The sequence below is a fragment of the Ursus americanus genome, chromosome 8 (assembly GCF_024610735.1).
Source record: "Ursus americanus isolate L20-20 chromosome 8, mUrsAme1.1.p, whole genome shotgun sequence".
NCBI classification, from domain to species: domain Eukaryota; kingdom Metazoa; phylum Chordata; class Mammalia; order Carnivora; family Ursidae; genus Ursus; species Ursus americanus.
The window spans coordinates 53,783,484-53,806,113 of NC_142134.1; the positions used below are offsets into that span (position 1 = coordinate 53,783,484).

The following is a 22,630-nucleotide window of genomic DNA, read 5'->3' on the forward strand; positions in this document are numbered from 1 at the left end:
AGCTGTGGGGTTGTGGCTGTTGTCTGTGTTCAATCTTCTGACGCCCTTGGGGAATTGTGTTTGGTCAGGGAGTTCTGTAGCCTTTAGAAATAACTTTCAAATGGTGAATCCAACACAATTGTGGAGAATGCTAGGGACTTTCTCTGACTCTGCAAAGTTAGTTTTCCCCTTCTAGTTTCAGTTGAAACCTATGATGATAAATATTTACAGTATCTGTCATTATTTTTAAGTATCTTTGTTTCTTTATATTGACCTTCCCCTAGCTTCAGTCCTTTGTTCTGGCAGCTATCTGGGGTTCGGGAGTGATTCCCTTTTGCCCCAGTCTCCTACCTGTCAGGAATATTTGTTCCCTTTTTATCCAGCCGAATTCAGGTTTTCTTTTGAAACCTAATGTAAAGTCCCTTTTCTTCCTGAATCACACTAATTACTTCCCTTCCCACACCTACGATACATACACAAAGTACCCGGAGCTGAAGGACAGGTTGAGCTCTAAACATTGCTTCTTGAGTGATTGGGTTGGAAATTCAAATGCACTTTCCCATTAAAAATAATAATTAGGCTCCCACAAAGGCTATTTAAAAAATGATAAAATGGGACTTGGTGAACTTTTAATAGAAAAGGTGAAAGAATCATAAAGTGGGTCCCCGTATCCTGACCACTTAGAGTCAACCTTTTGCCATATCCGCTTGCCCACCCTATCTGCTTGGCTATCGGTCTACCTACTTCCTTGCTGGACTATTTGAAATCAAGTTGCAGACATTGTTACATTTTCTCCTTAAATACCTCCATGGTGCCTCTTGTGGGATTAAGGACTTCCTTCTACATAACCATAATACCATCGTTATACCTAAGAAAATAGACAGTAACGTCTCTGATACTGCCTTAACCCAGTTTCCTTAGTTGTCCTCAAAATATACTTTACGGCCGCTTTGCAAATTTTATTATTGATTAAAATCTTGAGCTAGGCTCCAGTCAAGGTTTACATATTGTATTTGGTTATTTTAGTTTCTAACGAAAGCTAACAGTTAGCCAAGTACTGGGGAAGGGAAGAAACTTTCTTGCCCCCGGCAGTATTTTGAAATCTTCGGCTACGGGTCCCTCCCTGTCTCCCTCTCCCACTCTTTGCGCCGGTCTCCAGATCCTGGGGTGCCCCCGCTGCTCTGAGCCCTCCATTTTTGGCATCTCCAGGGTGCAGCTGATCTCACACAGGTATTAGCAGAAACCTCAGGGACAGCTGCATTTTTCAGGGAACTTCTTAGCTGAAGGCTTCCGTAAATCAGGGATTCCTAGCTGGGCGTTGCTGATGATGCACGTTTTGCTGGAGGAAGCTGTCTAGGCCTCTGTCTGTTCCCCGAGTGGTCTTTGCTGTCCAGAATGATTTTTGGGCTCCAGGATCATGGGGGCACTTTGACAAAATAATGGTAACTGAGTGACTGTATGCCCTGGGAGGGATTTTGTGTCGCGGGTGGGTAGACTGGGCAGCTGCATCCTATCTGGATGTCCCCTCCCTGCCTGGTCACAGTTTCAGGGGTGGGGGGGTGGCTGTAGCAGCTGTTTATCTGGGAGCTGTTTAGAAGTTGGCAGCTGCCTGAAGTTTCACGACAAAGTTTAACACTTCTTTATCTACTGACTTCATTGTCTCCCCGGATCCCTATAAACTCATTTGCTCTCCCCTTATGTTTTAAGCTTTTGAAATTTGTCTGCATGAATGCCGTGTCTCGATAACTGGCATTGTCGGGGATGGTCTTAAAAGAGAAACTTGGGTTCTCTCTGTAGCCAAAAATAGAAGTCATTTGGGGATGATTGAGTTTGGTAGAATTGGTTTTGCGTTTGCCCCTTATATGCGTGTATGTAATTGATTTAAACTGCTCTTAAACCATTCACGTCATAAAGGAGGTGGTTTTGCAGACTCTGGTAGGTCTGTCCTGCTCATGGTGCGGAGGGGCCGCGTGTGGTCTGCTCGTGAGCACCGTCCTGGAGCAGCACCCTGCCTGGTTTTTGGCTGTGTGCCTTCAGGCAAGTGACATACCCTCTCTGAACCTGCGATTCCCCTTCTCTAAAAGGCTAGTACCCACCTCCTAGTGTCGTGACCATCTGACACCCTTGGGGCCCAGGGCTGACACTCGACCTATGTAATTCCGCCCTTCAGAGGTCTAATGCAATATGTTAATGTTTCTGCAGCCAACTCACTGAAATAGAAGTAAATAGCCTCATGTCAGATCAGAACAGGTTTTGCTACTGATGAGTTTGTCAGATTTGGTTTTGCCATGAAATGAATTATAAAAGCTTTTGGGATTTTGCCTTATGGACCCAAGAGGGTGGGTGGGCTTGTGTTCTGATCACGAGTCACACTTTGTGGATGGGGCTGGAGAAGCCTGGGAATGTGGAGAACCATGGAGAACCACTGGCTTTGGCTCATCCTTTTTCAGCTGAGCAAACTGAGATCCACAGAGGTACAGTGACTTGTTCAAGTCGCAGAGGTGGCCAGTAGCAAAACTGAATGAAGAAAAACCCTTTTAGGGAAATGTCTGTCTATTGATCTTAGTAATCCAGACCAAAAATAGATTGTTCTTGGGCACTGCGATTTGAATCTTTGCTAAAAACAAAATAGGGTGTGTGTGTGTGTGTGTGTGTGTGTGTGTGTGTGTGTGTGTGTGTGTCTGTGCGTGTGTTTAAAAGCCATTTTCCAACCAAGCTTGGTGTGGGTTATCTACATACTAGCCAAGTGCCTTTTCCATCACAGAATTGTTGGGTCATTCTGCTGAGAAACCCTAGATTCTGAGAATGCATACCCTTTCCTGATAAAAGGGGAAGGATAGCTATCAGAACCGTCAAAATGTTCCTTGGTTGGAACAAAGCTGCTTGGGAGAGGTCACAAGGACTTTCTTATCTGTAGTCTCTAGTTATTAGCTCCATCTTCCCCATTGTCTTGCAACCTCGAGCTATGCCCACTGGGTTTGAGGAATGCCATTTCCAAGCTATTCCTTCTCAGCTCCTGTGACCCCTGAGGTCAGTTGGAAATATAAGTATTATTTGGAAACAAGCTTAAAAATACTGCTTTTGATTTTGGGGGTTGACCTGCAGCCATTCCTGAGCCCTCTTCCTCAGTTCCTTGGCGTCTACAAGCTTTTTTATACCACGTCTTCTTTTGTGACCTTCTTAATGGGATCTGGGCAGAACACAATACAGTTGAGTGGGTCCTCAAAATGCAGTGAATTAACCAAACCTGACCAGGTCTGGGAAAAACCCAAAGGAGTTTGATAAATGCTGGCTTGGGTTGAACATTTTTTTCTTGTAATGTTGTGGAAGGGAATCACATTTATCAGTGAGAGCCAAGAGCTTCCTGCTTCACTGGCTCTTGCTGTGGCCAGGGCACGCTCGAGATGAGGCCACGGGCTTGTGTTTGAATAGGCTGAGTGGACCTGGGGTTATGGACTCTGTCGGTGAGCCGTGATGTTGGAGTGGGGAGGGGGGTTAGCGATGGGGGCCGAAAAGCAATTTTGTAGTTGTTCATCCCGTAAACTGCTTTGGAGTCTGGTGTTGGACATTTTTGACACCTATCCTACTTCCTGCTGGGCTCATTGGAACCCATAGTTTTGAAGTTTGGGGAGCCTCGAATCTAAGTTGTGAAATATGAGAGCAAACCAGCATTTCTCATTTTAACAGAAAAGTCGCTAAGTGATGAAATATTGTCGAAAGAAAATGAATTAAAGTAGACCTTATGCAGGCATTTGTAGTTGCATGGTGCCCAGTCAGAAGCCCAGTTCTACGTGTGCAGAGACCAAGGCTTCCAGAAGGTAAGAGGAAACAGTAGAAATGCAGGCAGGAGACAGGCTGTCTGGTTTGAATCCAGGCACTGGCACGGAGTAGCAGTGTGACCATGGGAAGGCTGCTCTGCCTTCCTGCGCCTCCTTTTCTCATCTGTAATGTGAGGACAGAGCTCTAACCCTGTGCTGGGGTTATTGGGAAGACTCGGGGTTAGCTCAGTGCTGGCTCGTAAATGCTCCGTAAATGTGGTGGTTGTTGTTAGTGGTAATAGAGACACGAACTTCTCTGAGCCATACTTCCATCCCTTCTGGAACATCAGCTCACCCCAAACCATTCCCTTCCTTACCACGGCTCTGTCTGCTTTCTGTTTGGACTGTGCTGGTCCCCTGACTGTGCTGGGCTTGCCACCTTGTCTGGACTTCTCCGCACGGTTACCCAGGCCGGAGCATTGGGGTGCGCCTCTGGGCTGTGCCCTGAATGCCTGCCCTCTCCCGTCCCCTCAGTCTCTCCGCCAGGCCTCCCTGCCTCCGCGGGCTGCTCTTCTGCCCTGTGCCCCCCAGTCTCAACAGACGTCATCTCTCCTCATTTATTGTGAGAGAAAATGGAGGATACCCTGCACCCTGCCCCCTCAGTGTCCTTCAGCCTGCCAGTGAGGGCTCTAACTCACAGACCCGCGGCTTCACGAAGAAGTGGGTCTTTTTATTTTTTTTCTGTTCCAGTGTTTCGTCTTTTTCGTATGGAAATCTTCTCAAGACCATCACTCCTTATTCTCTCTCAGGCTCTCCCTCTTGCTCCTTCTGTCTATACATACATTGGTTTCAGCCACTTAAGAGCAAAACAAAACTCCAAACAGAAATTTCTTCCTCTCATCATTTTTTTTTTTTTTTTTTGCTCCTTTTGGGCTTCCAGAAAGAGTAAACAGCCTAGTCTCTATTCTTCAACTCAGGGAATCTAGTCTTACCTTCCAGGCTAACTGAAAAATTGTGCTCTCCGAGACCACGAAGATCTCCTGTGGATCGTTTTTCCTTTCTACTTAATTTATTTTTTCATTGTATGTATGTATTTATTTGTTTTGGAATTTTTAAGTTTACTTCAAGATAGTACAGAAAAACAGAGAGTAAAGTACAACAAGGAGAAAGTTAAAAAAATTCCAGTGGCTTCCTAAATTAGAAACTAATGGTTTCCCGTGAGTTCTTCTTTGTTGCCTGATTTGTCTGAGGACTTGTCGATTCTTTTTCTAAAGAGTCTTCTTAGGTTGTTTGTTTCTTGTTTCTTTTTTTAAATTGTGTTAAGAACATTTAACGTGAGATCAACCCTCTAAACAAAATTGTAAGTGCAGGATCCAGTATTAAGAGTTAGGTACCATGTCATAAAGCATGACGGAAACGTCACACCCGTTGAATGGCAGCTACCCATTTTCGCCTCCCCTCACTCCTGGCAACCACCGTTTGACTCTCTGCTTCGATATATTTGATTATTTTAGATGGCTCCTAAAGTGGAATCATGCAGTATTTGTCCTTCTGTGACTGGCTTTTTTCGCGTAATGTAATGTCCTCCGGGTTCATCTATATTGTTGCCTATGGCCGTATTTCCTTTTTTAAAGGTCGAATAGGATTCGATTTTATGTATACACCATGTTTTCTTTATCTGTTCAGCCATCAGTGAACATTTAGGTTGTTTCCATGTCTTGGCTATTGTAAAAAATACTGCAGTGAGCATGGGAGGCAGATATCTCTTTAAGATCCTGATTTCAGTCCTTTTGGATAAATAGGCTAAGTGGGACTGCTGGGTCATAGGGTAGTTCTATTTTTAACTTTTTGAGGAACCGCCATATTGTTTTACACAGCGGCTGCACCATTTTCCATTTCCTTCCTATTTTAATTACTCTGTTACAGCATCTGACCTAGCTGACTGCTCATTCCTTCTTCAGACTATCTTCTGTGTTCTAGAGAAGAGCCTGGCTTCTCTTCCTCAGCTTCCTCATGGACTAGATCTGGTTGCTCAATGGATATTTCCATCTGGTTGTCCCCACGCTTACCTCTATCTCCACATGTTCAAAACCGAACTCGTGATATTGTCCTTTCCATGCCAAGTATATTAGTTTGCCAGGGCTGCTGTAACATAGTACCGTAAACTGGGTGGCTTAAACAAGAGAAGTTTATTATCTCACAGTCTGGAGGCTAGGATTCCAAGATCAAGATTGGCAGGGTTGCTTTCTTCTGAGGGCTGTGAAGAATCTATTTCATGCCTCTCTCCTAGTTGCTGGTGGCTTGCTCGCAATCTTTGGCATTCTTTGGCTTTTAGAAGCATCGTCCCATCTCTGCCTTTATCGTCACATGGTGTTTTCCCTTTGTGCCTGTCAACATATGAATTGCAAGGGAGGTAAAATTCAACACCAAGCAAACCTCCTTTTTTTTAAAGTTATTTCCTATCTCGATGAATGGCATCCGTGTCCACCATGTTACTCAAGCAGAAACTGGAGCATTGTCCTTATCAAGTCGGTTGCCCGTATATGAACTTGGGGTTCAGAGCTCATAGAACTTGGAGGCATAATTTTGGAATGGGAACCTTCATAGGAAGATAGGTTTTCTTTTCTTTCTTTCTTTCTTTTTTTTTTTTTTAAGATTTTATTTATTTATTTGACAGAGACAGAGACAGCCAGCGAGAGGGAACACAAGCACGGGGAGTGGGAGAGGAAGTAGCAGGCTCCTAGCGGAGGAGCCTGATGTGGGGCTCGATCCCGGAACGCCAGGATCACGCCCTAAGCTGAAGGCAGACGCTTAACGACTGCGCCACCCAGGCGCGACCCCGGAAGATAGGTTTTCAAAGGGGTCTGTGATTCCCAAATGGCTGACAATCTCTGCTTTATATCTTTCCACCTCCTTGGTACAAAAGTAATACATATGAATTTTGGAAAATTACAGATAAGTATAAAAATAAAATTTAAAATTATCCTCTTATTCAATTACCTGGAATCACTTAATATTTTGGTCATTGCTTTGTACATTTTATGCCTTCATGGGTTTTTTAAAAAACTAGTTGGACGTTACTGTATGTAAAATGTTGAATCAAGCTTTTCTCTCTTTTTTTTAAAGATTTATTTTATTTTATTTTTTAAATTTTATTTTAAAGACTATTTATTTGAGAGAGAGGGAGAGCACAAGCATACAAGCAAGGGGAGGAATGGGGGGGGAGAAGCAGGCTCCCTGCTGAGCTAGGAGCCCAAGGCAGGGCTCAATCCCAGGACCCTGGGATCGTGACCTGAGCTGATGGCAGTGTGCCATCCAGGTGCCCCTATTTGTTCATTTTAGAGAGAGAGAGTGGGGAGAGGGGCAGAGGAAGAGGGAAAGACTCCCAAGCAGACTCTACTGAGCTCAGAGCTCAATGTGGGACTCGATTTCAGGATGCTGAGATCATGACCCGAGCTGAAATCAAGAGCCAGACGCTTAACTGACTGAGCCACCTGGGCACCCCTGAATTAAGCTTTCTAAATTCAACATTGTGTCTTAAGTGTTTTCTCATATCTTCACAAAATCTTTATAAATAATTTTAAATGATGAATATTATTCCATCAAATGGGTAGACAGTGATTGACTTAGATATTTTCTTATTATTCCACTGTCAAATATTGAGGTTTTGTCATTTTCTTTTGACTTATAAATAATGCGGCAACAACCTTTGCTATGACTTTGGACTCAAATAATTTGTTTGTAATTCAGCTATGATTCAGCTGGAGGTGAACGAGAAAGATGGCCAGTGTTTCTAAACAAGTTATTAGCGTAAATGGAAGGAAAGCTGAGCTTACCTAAGTTGACAGGTGTTATAAGGCATTCTTTGTGAATAGTTCCTTTGTGCTTTTAAAGTTATTTTTATTGAATTGCTACGGTAGATCACATTAGATTGTCCAGTCAACTGCCTTACAGCGGTTCTTTGTAGCCTATGACAGGGCTGTCCATTAGAACTTTTGGGATTGATGAAAATGTTCTTTTTCTGACTTGTCCAGTATGGTAGCAGTTAGCCACATGTGACTACTGAATGCTTAAAATGTGATTAATGTGACTGAGAAACTGAATTCTTAATTTTATCTCATTTTAGTTGACTTCAATTTGAATAGCTACTTGTGGCTAGTGGCTACCATACTGGATAGTACAGTTCTATCAAGATGGTGGCTAAATACTTTTACATTGCTGTGTCTTCCTAAACATTCTTCTAAGTGCTTTATATATTAGTATATTTAAATCCTCACAATGACTCCATAAGGTAGTCTTCTAGTTACTATTGGTGTGTAATAAATCATCTCAAAGCTTAGTGTCTTAAAACAGCAACAGTCACTCACTTTGCTTAGGAGTCTCCACCTGGGGCAGGGTTCATCAGAAACAGCTCATGTTTGCTCCACACGTTTGCTCCATGTGGCATTAGCTGGGACGATAGAGTCTACTTCTAGGATGGCTCATTTACATAGTTGGCAAGCTGATGACTGTTAATGGTTTCTTTCCTTGGGGAAGCTTGGGTTTCCTTACAGCATGGTAACTGCGTTCCAAAACCAAGTGCCCCAAGAGGCAGGAAGTGGAAGCTGTCAGTTTCTTAGGGTCTGGGGCTTGGAAACTGACAAAGCATCACTCCAACCTATTCTATTGGTCAGGCAGAGCTCAGAGGATATAGTCAAGGGGAGGAGATACAGACTTTTCCATTGGAGCAAGATCAGAGAATATGGGGCCATGTTTTAAAATCATCATAGAAAGGTACAGTCATTCTGATTTTATTTCATCATGAGGGAACTGAGGACAGAACAGTTAAATAACTTGCCCAAGGTGACGTCCCTTGGAGGTGGCCAAGCTGTTATTTATGCCGAGCAGTCTGACCTTGTAACCTCAGTGCTATATGGCATCTCTCTGTAATTCATGTTTCCCTAATTTAGATTCATACCTTCTTCAGCTTTTCCATGGTACAATAATTACGAGATTAAGTGACTGATACCTGTTTGTAAATCACAAACTCTAAATATGTAGTATCTGCAAGGGTTTGCTACATGTCGAATTAATGAAGACACATTCTCAACCACCTGATTCAGGAGGAGATGTTGGCTCCAATTCCGAGCCCTTCTGCTTTCCTCCGTTCCTAGTGCCCCCCAAAGAGCATTGGTTATCACCTCCAGATTGAAACAGACTGACTCTGAGTGAAACTCTCTCAGTCTTAGAGGTTGTCTGCTTCACCTCTTCCTGTTGCGTAGAATATGTGGTATTAAAAAGAAATTAATAAATAAGACTGACTTGGAATTGTAAAAGGAACTAAAGAAATGTTTCTGGTTTTTACTAAAAGACTGGTAGTGAATCCTAAGTTAGATGATATATTTGCATATACTTAGGGAAGTGTGTGTGTGTGTGTGTGTGTACTTCCATTTGTTTGTTCATTCATTTAATATATTGATTCCTGGAAGATAAATCAGAAAAAGATATCGGTTATCTCTAATTCTAGAGGTTGCCTGATAAAATAATGAATGGAACCTTGTACAAACCTCAGAAACCAGCAGTTTCCTTTCCTGTTCAAAGGTAATGTGTATTTCCATTTGAAGGATTGATAGCCCTTCCTTGTTTGGCCTCTGGTTTGCAAATTGGGCTTCTGTTTGATACCGTTTGTGGTGATGAAATGTGGTTATTTCACACCTGACATTTGTCCCATACAGTCATTGCCACGCAGACCCTTTTTTTAACCAAAACACTCTGAGAGAGCTTATAATTAAACATATCTAGTTTTCCAGTTTCTGGGTTTCTTAAGCAACATTATGAATCTCCCTGATGTAGAGAAAGAACTTTATTTCATCACTTTAGAATCTGAGTATTCCAAATAAGCACACTTCATTTCAGTCAAATCTCGCATTTTTCTTTACTCCTCATCCTACCTGACCCTCTCCTTCGTTTGATGATTCTCTTCTCGTTTTGTGTCTGTGAGCTGGTACTTTGCTGCTTTTCTACATAGTCAGCTCTTTCCTAGCTGCCCTATTTTTGAAGTCATAAAATAGGTCCTCACTGTTCTTTTTTTCTCCTCTTGCCCCGTGTATACCTTCGACAGCATTTCTCTTAGTGTGTGATGACCTGCCCACGCGTTTCTTCTGGGACCGTTTCTGATGCTCCTCTACACGTTCTGAGATGTTCTTGGCCGAGTCATGTTGTTTCTCACTATATCCAGTGCCCAGCCTTGTGCCTTTCACATGATGGGCAGACGATGAATTTTAATTTGGATAAGTGCACGAACCAAAAATACACAGCCTTCCATTTTTGTGTTTGTCCCCCTGGGCCAAAATCTTGATGCCGTCCTGGATTTTTCTCTCTTTTCCATATTCTAGATCTGTCAGTTCACTAAGTCCTTCTAAAACATAAGCTCCATGAGGACAAGCATCTTTGTCTGTCTCAGTGACATCTCACAAGTGCCTAGAATGGTACCTGCCGTGTAGTTGAGCATTTATTATGTTGTAGAAATGGTTGTCAGTGTTTTCCATGTGTTTATTTCATCTTCATGACACCCTGGAAGGGTGGGTAGGTTCTAATGAGTATGCCCATTTCACAAGAAACCGAGTCACGTAGGTGCTAAGTTATTGCACGGCTGCTAGATGGCAGTCAGGACTTGAACCCAAGGCTCCTGGGTCCATGCTCTCAACTACTCAGCGCTCTGCTATAATGCCACCAAATGCTTCTGTGTTTCCTTTGTGCTTGACACTGCGCTTAAACATGCTTCCGAGATGGGTAGGTCCTGCTGCAGGCGAAGAAGCAGAGGCTGGCTTGTGAGGTTTTAAAAGAAATGACACCGGGTGGGACGTAGTTCGTGAGTAGTAGGGACAGGATGGGAACTCGGACTTTCAGCCAAGCCTGGCCCTCAGCCTGCGTTCTGCGCTGCCAGCCCCGCCAGTGTCTGCGCGGCCCGTGGTTTTGGGAGCCGACTTGTGTGAACGTTGCCCAGGGTCGTCAGGTTTTTCTTGCCCCCGACAGACGTCTGACGCAACCGCGTGTGTTTCTTTGTGTAGACAACGGTGGCAGCCGCACGCTGCACTCCAGAACAGAGACCACCCCGGCGCCCACCAACAATACTGGGAATGGACACCCAGAGTATATCGCGTATGCGCTGGTCCCTGTGTTCTTCATCATGGGTCTGTTTGGCGTCCTCATCTGCCATCTGCTTAAGAAGAAGGGCTATCGTTGTACAACAGAAGCCGAGCAAGAGGTGGAAGAGGAAAAGGTTGAAAAGATAGGTAAATACCTGCATCCTTTTTATGGAGATGGGGGGGGGTGATTTTCGTTTGTTTTTTTTTTTTTTTTGAAAGATTTTATTTCTAAGTATTTGGAACACCCAACGTGGGGCTCAAACTCACAACCCGGAGATCAGGAGTCACATGCTCTATTGACGGAGCCAACAGGTGCCCCAAATGAGGGCGATTTTTAAATGAGGAATCAGTCATAGATACTTTCATCTCTAGGAAGCAAAATGACCCACCTTTTTTTTTTTTTTTTTTAGAGAGAGAGATAATGGGAGTAAAGGGGCAGAGGGAGAGTGAGAATCTTAAGCAGGCTCCACACTCAGCATGGAGGCTTTCTAGGGCCTCGATCTCACGACCTGTGCCGAAATCAGACACTTAACCAACTGAGCCACCCAGGTGCCCCCAAAATGGTCTATCTTAATAATAGGTGGTATGGTGGCATGTCACTATAGATTTCGTAGTAACCACACCTGGAGCTTGAAACCTGGCTTTCACTTATTAAACACCTACCAGCTCATTCCTTGTGGCTTTGGGCAAGTTACATATGCTCCGAACTTCTGCTATGTGTAGTTTAACTGGAATTTGATCTTAGTTAATTTAATGCCAATTTAATTAAAGTTTTAATTTAATTTAAATGAGGGCAGTAATCTCCATCTTGTAGGATTATTGTGGAATTTAGAGAGAAGATACATTTGGTGTTTGGCACATATGGCCACTCAGTAAATATTAATCCTTACTATTATTATTGAGAGAGATTCTAATGAGAATAATGGGGAATTTAAATAGCTCTCACCACTTTTGTGGTATTACTTTTGCTGGGGGAGTTCTATCTTAAATCTCTGGGATTGGAATTTATATTTATTAAGTAAATAGTTGTGTCCACAGTGCTGTAAACGTATGGTAAGAAATGGTGCCTTAGTATTAATTTGGGGGTGTCTTCCCTTTTCCTCTTAACATGGAGTTGTTAGGTAGTGTTTGGGAAAAACCCAAGAAATAAAATCCTGTTTTCTCTATAGATGTTCTTTTCAACCATCCTTTAGGGACGTTTTCTGACTTGGATTTTGGGGAGTAGCTAACCTTCCATATCCTTTCAGCTCCTCAAAGGGCTGTTTTTGCAGAAGGGGGCATTTGGAGTGGGTCACCTTTCAAGAGAGCCAACGGGTGGAGTGGGGGGAGATTTTTCCTTCCTTGCCAGCCTGCTGGCCTGTTGGTTTTTCCCACCCCCACTGACCTTTGAGGCAGAGAAAGCACCCAGTTGCAGGATGAGTCATGGGTAGCTTATGAGCAAACCAGAGCTGAGTGTTTGTCAACAGAAAGGGAGCCTCCCCCCGCTTCACAGACGCTCTGTAGGCTGGCTTAGCCGGCAGCATTTGCACTGTCCGACCAAATGTGCATTTTCATGGAGGAGGAAGCCGACTATGAATGGGGAAGTCACTTTTCCAGGGACACGAGTAGGACATTGCACACCTTGATTCGTTCTCTGAGAACTAGGATCCCTCCCTTTTCCTTCCTCCCTGAAATTATTTCAGGGTGGAGGTTTGATTTTTCTTCAGAAACTGTCACATATACAGAGTCTCCTACGGTAAACGGAGTTTGTGGGCAAATAACCACAGCCAAAATTTAGGTCATTTGGAAGTGTATGTAAATGAAAGGAGAATCTCCCAAACATGGGTGAATAATGACCGAACTTAAAAAAGAAATTCATACTCTAAATTTATATAGTATGTCTGCAATTAAAATAAAATCCAAGGAGAATTTCATCTTTTGATTAACAGTTTTCGTCCCGTTTCCTCTCAGGGTTTAAGGAAGTGGTGAGAGAGAACTATAGTAGTAAGGACTGATACACATGCATGAAAGGGAGTGGGTGCTTGGACTTGAGAAGAGGTTGATGGGTAATTCTGGGACTTGTACGCCTGTCATGCCAGGGAAGTCACTCTGGGCTGTGTGTCAGACAGTTTGGGGCTGACGCAAGAAAGCCTCATCCCTTAGCGCCACGGCGGGCCTTTCTGGAGACTGCTGAGCGAGGTCTCAGTGCCTCGACAGAGGGGACCGATTGTAACCCATTCTCCCCTCCCCCTTCTCTTTCAGAGTTGAATGACAGTGTAAATGAAAACAGTGACACTGTTGGGCAGATTGTCCACTACATCATGAAAAACGAAGGTATGGATGTTTTAGTGTTCCAGAACAATTCAATATTCATGTTTTATTAAAAACCTGCCTCAAAAAGTCAGAATTTGTATGAACTGTCCTGTCGATCTTTCTGGACATTGGCAGCACCTTTTACCTAAGCTCACGAATACGTCAGCTTCCAGATTATCCCACCAAGAGGATTTCACCTAGGTGTGTTTTTGAAGAGTCCGTGCGTGTGAGTGTTTGCAGAAAGCCAGCCCTGGAGGCTCACCTTCAAATCCTGGCCTCACCTTGATTTGGGGAAAGTCACTTTACCTCATGGAGTCTCCATTTCCTCCTCTGTAAAAGGAGGGTAATAAATAATATTTACCTCATTGCAGAGTTGTGACATCCTGCACGTAAGGTGCTTAGGATGGTAGGCGCTCAAATGTTGTGTATTCCTTTTTTTGTACTTTTAAAAAAATTATGATAAAATACACAAAACCTAAAAACGTTCAGCAGCATTAAGTACGTTCGCAATGATGTACAGCTGTCAGCACGGCCCAGCTCCAGACCGTTTTCATCGTGCCAAACTGGAACGCCCGCCCCACCGCCCTCCCCCAGCCGTCGTCTCGCACCCTGCTCTGCTTCTGTCTCTAGGATTTGCCTGTTCTGTCATCTATTCTTAAGTGTTCAAACTTTTAAAAAGTTTAACCTTTGTGGACGGAAGCATTTTTTCCCTCCGAAATGTACTGTAAACTCCTGTCTTGTGAAATGGAGGATGAATTGAATCTTGATTAGATAAATGAGGGTCCTTGTTCTGAACACTGGCTGTTAGCTCTGTAGGATGCCATTGCAGAGTGCCCAGGGTGAGGCCCTCAGGAACTTTTGGAGTGTGCGGAACTCCTTGCCCACATCCCCAGTAGCTGCAGATCGCCATACTTCGAGTTCTCCTGAGAATCGAAAAGAACATATTTTCCTTGGGCTCTGGCTTGGCTCTCGTCAGAGCTGACGGCTGCCGTGTGTGCTGAGGCAGCCACGCCATTTGTCCAAAAGGTAATACACCTCTGTCCTGCTCGGTAAATACCTGTCCTGCCCGCAGCCCTTCCCTGGGGGTCCCCACCCCGATACCCTCACTGTCAATAAGAGCACCTGCGCGGCCCAGGCTGTGGGTCAGTGTTTTTGATTTAGAGAAACAGCAATTTCAAATGGTTCCGCAGAATTTTCCTTGTTCTTTACAGTGCGCCTTATGGGTGTCATCTCATTTAATCCTCAAAATAGCCCTCTCAGGTTAGTACTGTTACACCCATTTTCCAGGTGCAGAAATGAAGGCTCCAGGTAGTTGAGTTCACATGGTTAGTGAGCAGCCTGGCCCTCGCTGGGTCACTTTCAACTACACAACATGACCTCTCTCTCATAATTGCTGGCTTTCCGTTTCTGCAGGATGTGAAACCAGATCATCAACTTTAATAGAAGGGTGTTTAAAGTAAGAACAAAAATGACCAGAACACCTGGATTTGGATCTCTGTCTTCCGGAGATCTTCCTTCAGGAACAGTATTTGGGGATGCTCTTCTGTACTACTCAATGATGTGCGTTTCTTTTGCATAAAAAATGGTTTTTAATTTGCACAAGCAATACACAAATACGTTCTCGGTGTAGAAACGCCAGCCGTTACAGCAGTACACGAGTGAGGCACGGAGTGCCTTGTGCATTGGACATTGACTCACATGGCTTTGGGGATCTTGGGCCTTTGGGACCAGAGCTTCTAAGAGCTGGACCAGCCGCTAAATTAGTGAGTGTGGGGTGAGGTGGGTTATGACTGTTGAATCAGAAATAAGTAAACCGTGAAAACTTTGCAGGGGTTGAAGTTCTTTTTTTTTCTTTTCTTATTCAAGGGTTTTATTTATTTGAGAGGGTGAGAAAGAGAGAGAGAGAGAGCACGAGCAGAGGGAGGGGCAGAGGGAGATGAGCAAGGAGCCTAACAGGAGATTCGATCCCAGGACCCCAGGATCGTGACCTGAGCCGAAGGCAGACGCCCAACTGACCGAGCCACCCGGGCGCCCCAGGGCTGATGTTCTTATGTGTAGCTTCCTACTGTGCACTCTCTGCTGCGTGCCAGGCCTGTTCTCAGGGCTTTCTAGGCACTAACAACCTTACGATTCAGATACTTCATTCCCATTTTACAGTTGAGAAGCTGCGAGGCCCACAGTGCGACACTAACTTGCCAATGTCATATGCTGGTAGGTGGCAGAGCTGAGATTTGACTCCAGAGTTTGTACTGAACCACTTGCTGTTACCGTCTCTTTCCTGGTATCAGGAAGGGGGGATGGGCAGCATCTTCCGTTCAAAGAGATAAAGTGTATAGCTGGGATAGTTGATAAAACTCCTTAAGCATTAACTCACTAAATTCTCAGAACTACCTTATGGAGGTAGGTAGGCCCTTTTGCCATCCCATTTTGCAGATAAGGAAACAGGCCCAGAGCTCACACGGCCGGCGTGTGGCAGGGTGGTGCCAACAGTGGGCCCCCTCTCTTCACTGAGCCAGAGGAGAAGCGTTTGACTCTCTGGAACAAGTATGCTGTGTAATTTCCTCACCTCCCACACTCATGGGCAAATAGGTCTGTCCTTTTCTATTTTATTTTATTTTATTTTATTTTATTTTATTTTATTTTATTTTATTTTATTTATTTTATATTTTATTTTATTTTATTTTATTTTATTTTATTTTATTTTATTTTATTTTATTTTATTTTATTTTATTTTATTTTATTTTATTTTATTTTATTTTATTTTATTTTATTATTATTTTTTAAAGTAGGCTCCTTGCCCATTGTGGAGCCCCATGTGGGGCTTGAACTCCTGACCCTTGAGATCAAGACCTGAGCTGAGATCAAGTGAGGACGCTTAACCAACGGCACCACCCAAGCACCCCTGTCCTTTTCTATTTTAATACTGTCCTTTTCCTTTTGGGAAGTAGCCTCTTTGTTTCCTCTGCGTCGATGACCAGTAGGTCCATTGGATAACACCTAAGGCAGTGTTTTCCTTCTCCCTCCTCTGGTCCCCAGTTTTTTCTCCCCTCTTCCCCTGTCCATGCTTTCACTTGTCTACCTGAGATTTGTCCAGTGACCTGTGAAGATGGGGGGCAGCTCTGTCCTTTGTGTGGCCCTTGGTTCTGCTTGGCCTCCAGGAGATATCTGACCTCACCGGAACGCTTTTCCAGACATGGCCACCTCTAGCTTCCATCCCGTGCCCAAACCACAGCTGCAGAATTAGATCCATACTTGGGTCTCTTCCCAGTTTATAACCTAGCTTTTTAGTTTGCTTTGAGGCCTGAATCCTCTATGTAACAAATGCATTTTTAATCTTTTTGTCTTTGTCATTAACAGTCTCTGAACTTAGTATCAATTTAGACTTCCCTGCTGATGTTAATTTAATTTTCCATTTTTTTAATTGTAAGCACACCCTACCATAACTTTTCTTTTAAAATCGGAAAAAAAAAAAAAGGAATAGAATGAGGTACAACCCATCCATTACCATTTGCCGTGTTTATTTAGGTTTTCTTTGCCTATATTTTCATATTTAAAAACATTTGCAATCGTGATTTATGAATCGTCTTCTGCTTTGCATTTTTAATTTGGCTAATGGGGTAATAGTTCACCTGTACTCATGGTGACATTGTTTATGACTTAAATATATCATGTCTCAAATGTTGCAAATCAGGTTGGTTTATATAAATCTCTTGAGGGATAAATTTATCAGCTGACCTGCATACTGATTACTTTCTTGCTAATCTCAAGGCTTGGATTAACCACAGTGCTAGCCTTAATTTATCTTTCTAAATAGATTGAATTGAAAAGTGTGTGGGTGGTCATTGGGGTTTTCTTGAGTTCTGTGGGCATTTGGAAAGTACCTACAAGTCCGTAGCTCAGCCTCTCGGTCAGGCCCTTAAACTGTCTCATCTGGTAACAACGAAGAGTACTGTGATTATTCTCCAGGTGCGCCCGGTTATTCACACCAGGCAGAGGGATCCTTTTGTGAAATTCTTACCTTTGGGCTCACTTTATATTATGGCAAGGATTCCGTTACGAATTATCAGTACCGAGTAGGTCTCCGAAACTTGCTATAACGATTATGCAAACGTCCTTGAAGCATTAAACTATTAACTGTTTGGGTAGAGACTTGGACACTGAAGGAGTAAAAAGGAGAACATCAGGGTCAAAAGCATGCACCCTAGAGTCAGATGGACCAGGGTTTGTGTCCAGGTCTCTCACACTGGTATGTGACTCTGGCCAGTCAGTTATGATTTTTAGGGCCTCAGTCTCTGAATCTGTAAAATGGGCATGATGACTCTGTCTTCTCTTGGAGTTGTCAGGAGAGTCAAACACGATAAGGTCCGTAAAGCTTTCGGCAGTAACTGGCACACAGCGGCACTCTAATTTTGGTGGTGGCCATAGTTCTTGCCTGGGAGATTTGCCTTGATTGCAAGGGAATCTTTTTTTTTTTTAAGTTTATTTTTTAAATTTATTTGAGAGAGATAATGAAAGCACGCATGAGTGTGGGGAGGGGCAGAGAGTGAGGGAGACAAGCAGACTCCCCGCTGAGCAGAAAGCCTGACACAGGGCTCGATCCCAGGACCCTGAGATCATGACCAGAGCCAAAATCAAAAGTTGGACACTTAACCGACCGAGCCACTTGGGGCGCTCCATGAGGGAATCTTTGAAGAGAAAAGTGGTAGGAGAGAAAACATGGCATTCTTCTTGCCTGATTTTGACTGCTTTATACCTAGGATGAGGCAGAAATTCAGGACAGAAGAGAGGAAGCATTTTATGAAATTATTACCCTCTAGAAAATTTCTCCTCTTCTTGACAGGTCTGCCCTGTAACTAACTCCTCCCATTCTCTGGAAACCCAGGACGGGAAGTCTAGTTGACAGGATGTTGACAAGTGCGGGGGAACACGATCTTTTATTGCTTATTGTAATAATGAGTAATAAGGAGATACGTATTCAATAGAACTTAATCAGATGACTGCTCTTTCATAGTAATGTTACAGCCAAATTAAAGCATGTGTTTCTGTCCAAATGGTAAGGTTGCTTTAGAAAGTTTTCTCAACCCAGGAAACCTCCTGAGACAGGGAGGGTGTGAATGGTGTTTACACAGAAACTTGAGCCTACTCTTAAAAAGAATTCACTCATCGCAAACAAGGGGCCATTTTGAAATTTTTCTAAGAGATAGGGCGAGGTCCAGGAATACATGAATATAGAAGAAACAACACAAGTCTATTAAAAAACAGTTTTAGGAGTGATTTTAATATATTTTAATCTTCCTTGATCATTTTCTGATCCCATGTTTCTAAGGGAGGTCATCATTTTATAGGTGATTAATTTTCTCTGGCAACTATTTAAGCTTTCGTTTTTAAAAAGCTCATTGTGATAAGTGAGTGCTATTGGTTCTATCTTTATTTTCATACCTTTTGTTGTTTTCCCTTTTTAATGTCTTGAAGTTTAGTAAATGATGGCAGAGAATAAGTGTCAACTGGCAAATTATTGTGTGTCTTCCCTAAACCTTTTGTCTAAACAAAAATTAATTTTCTGAATCCTTATTATTAATTAAAAGGGAAAATGATTGACATCACTAGATTATACTTAAGTTTGTCTAATAGAGGGTAGCATGTCTTTGTTGTATGGGAGAAGATACTGCCAATCCATTTCAGTACTTTTTCGGTGATCTAAATAAGACAGGAGTCTTATTTAGGTCAAAACTTATGTTATGGAATGTGTTTGGATATCATCACAGGTAGTCATGAAGGGCAAAGAGTATTTCTTTCAGAAAAGATGGTATGCTATTTCTTTTTAAAGAACCAATGCATTTGCAAGGGTTATGAAGGGGGAAAATGGATCATGGGGGCAAAAACCCTTATTTTGTATATAAAACGCAGATACACGTATAGTACAGAAACAGATATATATCTGCAGTATTATAGTTTTGCAAGAAGGTGATTAGGCAAAAGGTGTTGCAAAAGGCTCCTGGGTGGGGCAATAATTATTTAAGTTAAAAAACTTAAATTTTGGGGTGCCTGGGTGGCTCAGTCAGATAAGCGTCTGCCCTCGGCTTAGGTCATGATTCCAGGGTCCTGGGATCGAGTCCCACATCGGGCTCCCTGCTGAGCTGGGAGTCTGCGTCTCCCTCTCCCTCTGCCCCTCCCCCTCCCTCTTGTACTCTTTCCCTCTCTCAAATAAATAAATAAATATAATCTTAGGGAAAAAAACCCCTTAAATTTAATTTTTAAAAGGTTGAGAAGTGCCATATAAACCTGTAACTGTGAATACCTGAAAGCAGAAGCATTGAAACTGGAGTTAATTTTCCTCCTTCAGGGATGTCATTTGAGCTGTCAAATGTGAAATGTTGCTGTTGGCTCACATGGCAAATAGTGATTTTTTATTCTTCCGTCTCTGGAGAATTTGTGGTTCCTCATGAGAACAGCACTTAAAAAAATCAGTGAAAAGGTTAGGAGTCAGTAATAACATTTGGCCTCGCCAATTAACTATCCAAGAGACACTTGAACACTCACTTAGTCTTTCATCCTTGAGGCTTTGACCAACTGTCTTTCTGTAAGAGGCAGAAGGAACATGTGTGTCTGGGGAGTCGGAGCGTGGAGTGAGGACCCAAGAAGCTTAGATTCAATTTGCTTCGGTGGACAGCCTACCCCCAACCTAAAAATTCAGATTTTTTAAATTAACATTATTAGAAGTCTAATTTAATCCAGTCCATATTAGGTAACCTCTACGTGTGACCAACTCTTGGAAATTTAAGGTAACTGGCCAGAGTTAAGGTCTTGTATGGTCCCGAAGCTGAGCTAAGCCAAATGGCCCACCTGGAAAATTAACCCTCTCTCATCCCTGATTATATGTGGGATAGACTTGACAAATACATGGGTATCCAGAGGTTAAGGCTAATCATTTGGGCACACGCAAGTTATTAGAACACAGGTCTCTTAAGACATACATCTCCCTATTTATTTAGCCAAGTGAGTTGAATCAGGGGAATAGCAGCGTGTAAATTTCCCTTTTGTTTGGGAGGGGGAAGAAAAGTCGTTTTCTATGTTCTATCGGAATGATGTGTGGGAAGCTTAGCTCGAGGGTAGATCCGTTTTCCTTTGTGTAGATTCTCTGTCACTCATACCGAATGCCTGCGTGGTAAAAGTTATCTGCAGATGGTGCCGTTTTCAGGGGTTACCCTTGGGAAACTCCCCCACCTTCTCTGGGACCCCTGGGCCCTGTGAACTGAAGGAACACAGATCTTTTCCCAACAGCTTTTCTTCTCTTTATTTTTCTTCCAGCAGCTTTTCTGATGTGATAATTCTGTGATTGCTCATGTGATTCATTCCATTTTAATTCTTTACTTTCTTTTTTTTTTTTTTCCCCTTAGCAAACGTTGATGTTTTAAAGGCAATGGTAGCAGATAACAGCCTGGGTGACCCTGAAAGGTGAGCTCATCTCCCCCAATTTAGTGGCACTTTTTTTTTTTTTTCCCTGCAGTTATCTGCGGGAGCAGGTTTTCCAGCTTTGGCATGGTTGACATTTGGGCCAGATAATTCTTTGCCGTGGGCAACTGTCCTGTACATTGCGGGAGGTTTATCAGCGTACCTGGGCTCTGTTCACTAGATGTTGGTGTCCTCTTCCCTCACTCTGTGTGACAACCCAGAATGTCCCCCCGCATCGTCAGTGTCCCCTGGGGTGAATTCAGCCCTGGCTGAGGATTGCAGTGTTGGAGATATGATAACGAAGTAACAGCTTTGCAGTTGGGCACGTCGGTGGAGTCTCACCTCCACCATGTATTGACCATCTCTTTGTGGGCAACTTAACTCACCACTCTGAGCTCAAGTTCCATCATTTATAAATGGAGATAACCATTGTACCCACTTCCTTGGGTTATTATAAGGAAAACAAGGGGCCTGGGGCATTGAAAGACCTCCATGAATAATGACGATGAAGCGAAAATCAGGCTGGTTGGGTTGATGACATATAGTCCCTCCTAATTAATTACAGAGAACTGTATTTCTATATAGTTTTTTTATTTCTTCAGCAAGGAGCATTTATTGAATGCCTGCTCTGTGCTGGGCACAGTGCTGGAGGTGGGCTTTCACAGATCCTTGGCCCGGGGGGTGGGGTGGGGGCTCAGGCTAATGGGGAATGGAGCCTTGGGCGTGAGGCCTTACGATGGGGAACACGGCCATGCCGTAGGAGCAGCAAACACTGATGCTCTTGGGGCTCCGTGGGGCCAGAGGGAAGTCAGGGAAGGTTCACAGAAGCGCTGTGTGAGCCGGGCATGTGACAAGCAGAGCCTGCTTGTGGGCGGAGAAAGCCCAGGGCACAAACACTGGAGCGTAAAAGTGTGGGCCACACCCGAGGGAGTTCAGTCTGGGGCAGCCAGAGAATGCTCTGTGGATAGTAGCAAGAAGGGCCAGGAAGGCAAGTTATTCCAAGGGACAGAGCAAGGAGTTTGGACCTTTTCCTGTTTACTCTGCGGTTGCTGCACCCGGCACATCTTAGATAATCTATAGTGTGTTTGTCAAACTAGATTTGCCCTTTGTCAAGGTCACTCAGGGTGTAGGAAGGTCAGTCTAGGAAGCTCTGGCAGTGTAGTTCAGAGAGACACACTAGCTGGGTTCCAGCCCTGACCACAGACACTTCCCTGGTGTTTGGACCATGTTGTCTCCTGGCTTGTAGGCCTCAGTTATTTTGGGGCAATGGATAGTGCCCGTCATTGGGTTTTATGGACTTGAGAAACGTTTGTTGAGTGAATGTTGTTAAACTGGTGAATTCAACTTTCTGCTACGTGGTGTCAATTTCACATATTTTGGTCTCAGAAAGCTGCTGCTGTGTGTTTTTATTTTAGCAATCTAAGGAGCATTCCTAAAGAACACTGGAAAACTTCTGGCTGTCTAGGATGTTTGAGACCGTCTCCTCAACCATGCACACTTCTTTTTAAAAGTGCAAGTGGGTCGGTTTCCGGGAGCAGAAAGGCTGGTTGATGCTGTCATAAGACTTCCATGTGCCTCTGGGGCTGTTGGCTCAGGCTCAGGGCTCAGGCTCCGCAGTGACGTGCCGCCCCACCTCCGCCCACCTGCACCACATCAGAGGGCTGATTCCTGGTCAGGCCGGCCGTGTCCTGTTTTAAGGCCTCCTTTTCTAGTGGACCGGAGTCTTGGTGTGCCTTTTGAAGGTGGCCAACATCTGACCTACATACATCTGCTTTTTATATTTTGGTTGGTCTGGCTGGATTTTTTTCCAGGCTATCAAAGAATGCAGTCTCTCTTGTTTTCTGAGGCACGATAGCATGGTGGTTAAGATCATGGTTTCTAGAATTAGGCTTTCCAGATTTGGATCTCAGATCCATCAATTATTAGCTGTGTGACCTTGGACAAGTTACTTAACTTCTCATTTTTAAAATGAGGAAATTCATAATACCAACCTCGTAGGGTTTTGAAAAGATTAATGGAATT

At 43.5% G+C, this 22,630-nt stretch overlaps 1 protein-coding gene across 1 annotated transcript in view; it reads left to right on the top strand.

The window, feature by feature from the left end:
- RELL1 (RELT like 1) overlaps positions 1–22,630 on the top strand; it is a 60,799-nt gene that overhangs the window by 18,771 nt on the left and 19,398 nt on the right. Inside the window, exons 2-4 of the mRNA XM_045816351.2 lie at positions 10,787–11,011; positions 13,106–13,177; positions 20,554–20,611. Coding sequence (XP_045672307.1) covers positions 10,787–11,011; positions 13,106–13,177; positions 20,554–20,611 — 355 coding nt within the window. The remainder of the gene's footprint in view (positions 1–10,786; positions 11,012–13,105; positions 13,178–20,553; positions 20,612–22,630) is intronic.